This window comes from Aureococcus anophagefferens, assembly GCF_000186865.1.
Source record: "Aureococcus anophagefferens unplaced genomic scaffold AURANscaffold_248, whole genome shotgun sequence".
Taxonomy (NCBI): domain Eukaryota; class Pelagophyceae; order Pelagomonadales; family Pelagomonadaceae; genus Aureococcus; species Aureococcus anophagefferens.
Window position 1 is genome coordinate 1 of NW_008705783.1, and position 1,998 is coordinate 1,998.

The 1,998-nt window shown below is 73.5% G+C and overlaps 1 protein-coding gene across 1 annotated transcript; it reads left to right on the forward strand.

The window, feature by feature from the left end:
• Positions 1 to 22: 22 nt before the first annotated feature.
• Positions 23 to 304, forward strand: AURANDRAFT_9774 (hypothetical protein; the record flags this gene model as incomplete). Its single annotated transcript, XM_009044318.1, has 1 exon — positions 23 to 304. A coding segment is annotated over one exon (282 nt), but the record flags the coding sequence as incomplete, so codon positions are not given.
• Positions 305 to 1,998: the final 1,694 nt, after the last annotated feature.

Genomic DNA, 1,998 nt, shown 5'->3' on the forward strand with positions numbered 1-1,998 from the left:
CCGCATGAACCGCGAGTACACGGTAGCCGACTTCCGCGCCGTCGTCGACGGCCTCGCGGCGCGCGTCGACGGCGGGCTGAGCCTGATGACGGACGTCATCTGCGGCTTCCCCGGCGAGACGGACGACGACTTCGACGCGACGTACGCGCTGGTGGAGGACTACGCCTTCGGCCTCATCAACATCTCCCAGTTCTACGCGCGGCCGGGCACGCCCGCGGCGTCCATGAAGCGCGTCCACACGGCGACGGTCAAGGACCGGTCGCGGCGCCTCTCGGCTTTGACGCAGACGTTCCGGCCCTACGACGGCCTCGTCGGCACCGTCGTCGCCTGCGCGGCGCACGCGGAGGTCGCCGACGGCGGCGCGCGGCTCGTCTGCCACACGAAGACCTACGCGAAGGTCCTCGTGCCCTTCGACCGGTCGCTCGTCGGTGCCCGCTTCGAGGTGCGAATCGGCGCCGCGCACCGGTGGCACGTCGACGGCGTCGTGTTGCGCGTGCTCCGCGAGGCCGACGCCGCGGGCCGGCCGGCGCTCCGCGACGCCCTCGCCAATCTCGACGGCCGCCTCGCGCGCGACGCGCCGCCGAAGGACGCGACCGCGGCCGCGCCGGCGCCGGCGCCGTCGTCCGCGCGGCGGCCGGGCGTCGCGTCGGTGCTGCTCGCGGTGCTCCCGGCGCTCGCGGCCGCGCTCTGGTGGTCCATCTTCTAACGAGTGTAGCGTCGAAGCGCGGGCGGTCCACCTTGTAACGAGTTTGGGAGGAGGGCGTTTCGTGGCATCTAACTAGTATCGAATTAGTTAGTAGTCCGCCGTCGCGCGCGCGAGGCGCGCCTCCGCCGCCGCGAAGCGCTCGCGGATTTCCTTGTGCCGCTCAGGGCCTCGTGCGCGCGAGGGCCTCGTGCCGCTCGCGCGGGTCCTCGGCGTTTTCGTAGCGTCGGCGCGCGTTCCGCCCGCGCTCGCGCGCGGCGGCGACGCAGGCGCCGTCCGCGCCGTGCCGTTCGAGGTCGTCGGCGAACTTGGCCGCGGCGGCCGCGTAGACGCGCGCGTCCGCGGCGTCGTCCGGCCGCGCGACCTCGTCCGGCGGCGCGTCGGCCGCGCCGGCGTTCGCGCGCGTGTTGAGCGCCTGCGCGCGCTTCGGCCGCGGCAGGCCCAGGACCCGGTGGAAGAGGCACACGGACGCGACCCACTCCTCCGTGAGCCTACGACGGCGCGCGTCTCTCCAGTTTCTCTCGCTCGCGAGCCTCGACGACGACGAACGGACGCCGGCGGCCGCGCCCCGCGAAGCGCATGGTCCGCACGCGTTCCTCCGCGAGTGCCACGTCGCGGTCTCCCACGGGCAGGGGCGACACGCAGTGCGCGCCGTTGAGCATGCGCGCGGCGCAGCCCAACAGCGCGGGCTTCTTCGCGAACGCCGCGAGCGTCGCCGTGCCGTTGTCCAAGAGGTTGTTTCGCTTCATGCCCCCGGGCACGTAGCCCGCGGCCCGGGTGTGCTTGACGAGGCTCTTCAGCCGCGCGACCTATATGGGCGCGGCCATAGGGGGAAATGTCTCGGGAAGGCTCGGGACGCGGCGACGGACCGGTTCGCGGAAGATGCCCGCGTAGGCGCCCGAGGGCCCGCGCGTCGGCAGGGGGTCGTGGCCGACGAAGAGCTTCGCCGCCGCGTCGGCGCAGGCCGGGCTCCGACCGCGGAGGACCTCGAGGAGGCACGCGCGCTGCACGCGGCGGTCCTTCTTCTTCAGCTTCGTCGGGTCGTCGCACGCGCTGCGCGGGGGGCGCGGGTCCGTTTCGAGGGAGCGGGGGGGTGGACGTACCGCATGGCCGCGGCTAGACCCGCGGACGAGACTGTCGCGCAGGCCGCGGGCGTCTGCACCATGGTCACGGCGAAGGAGGAGCCGGCTTTGGGAATATGCAACCATTTGAGCTCGCCGGTCGTCGTCGGTGGGCTCGCGGGCCACGGGCTTTTGTCGAGGCCGCACGGACACTCCAATGGGGCGTCCTCGGCG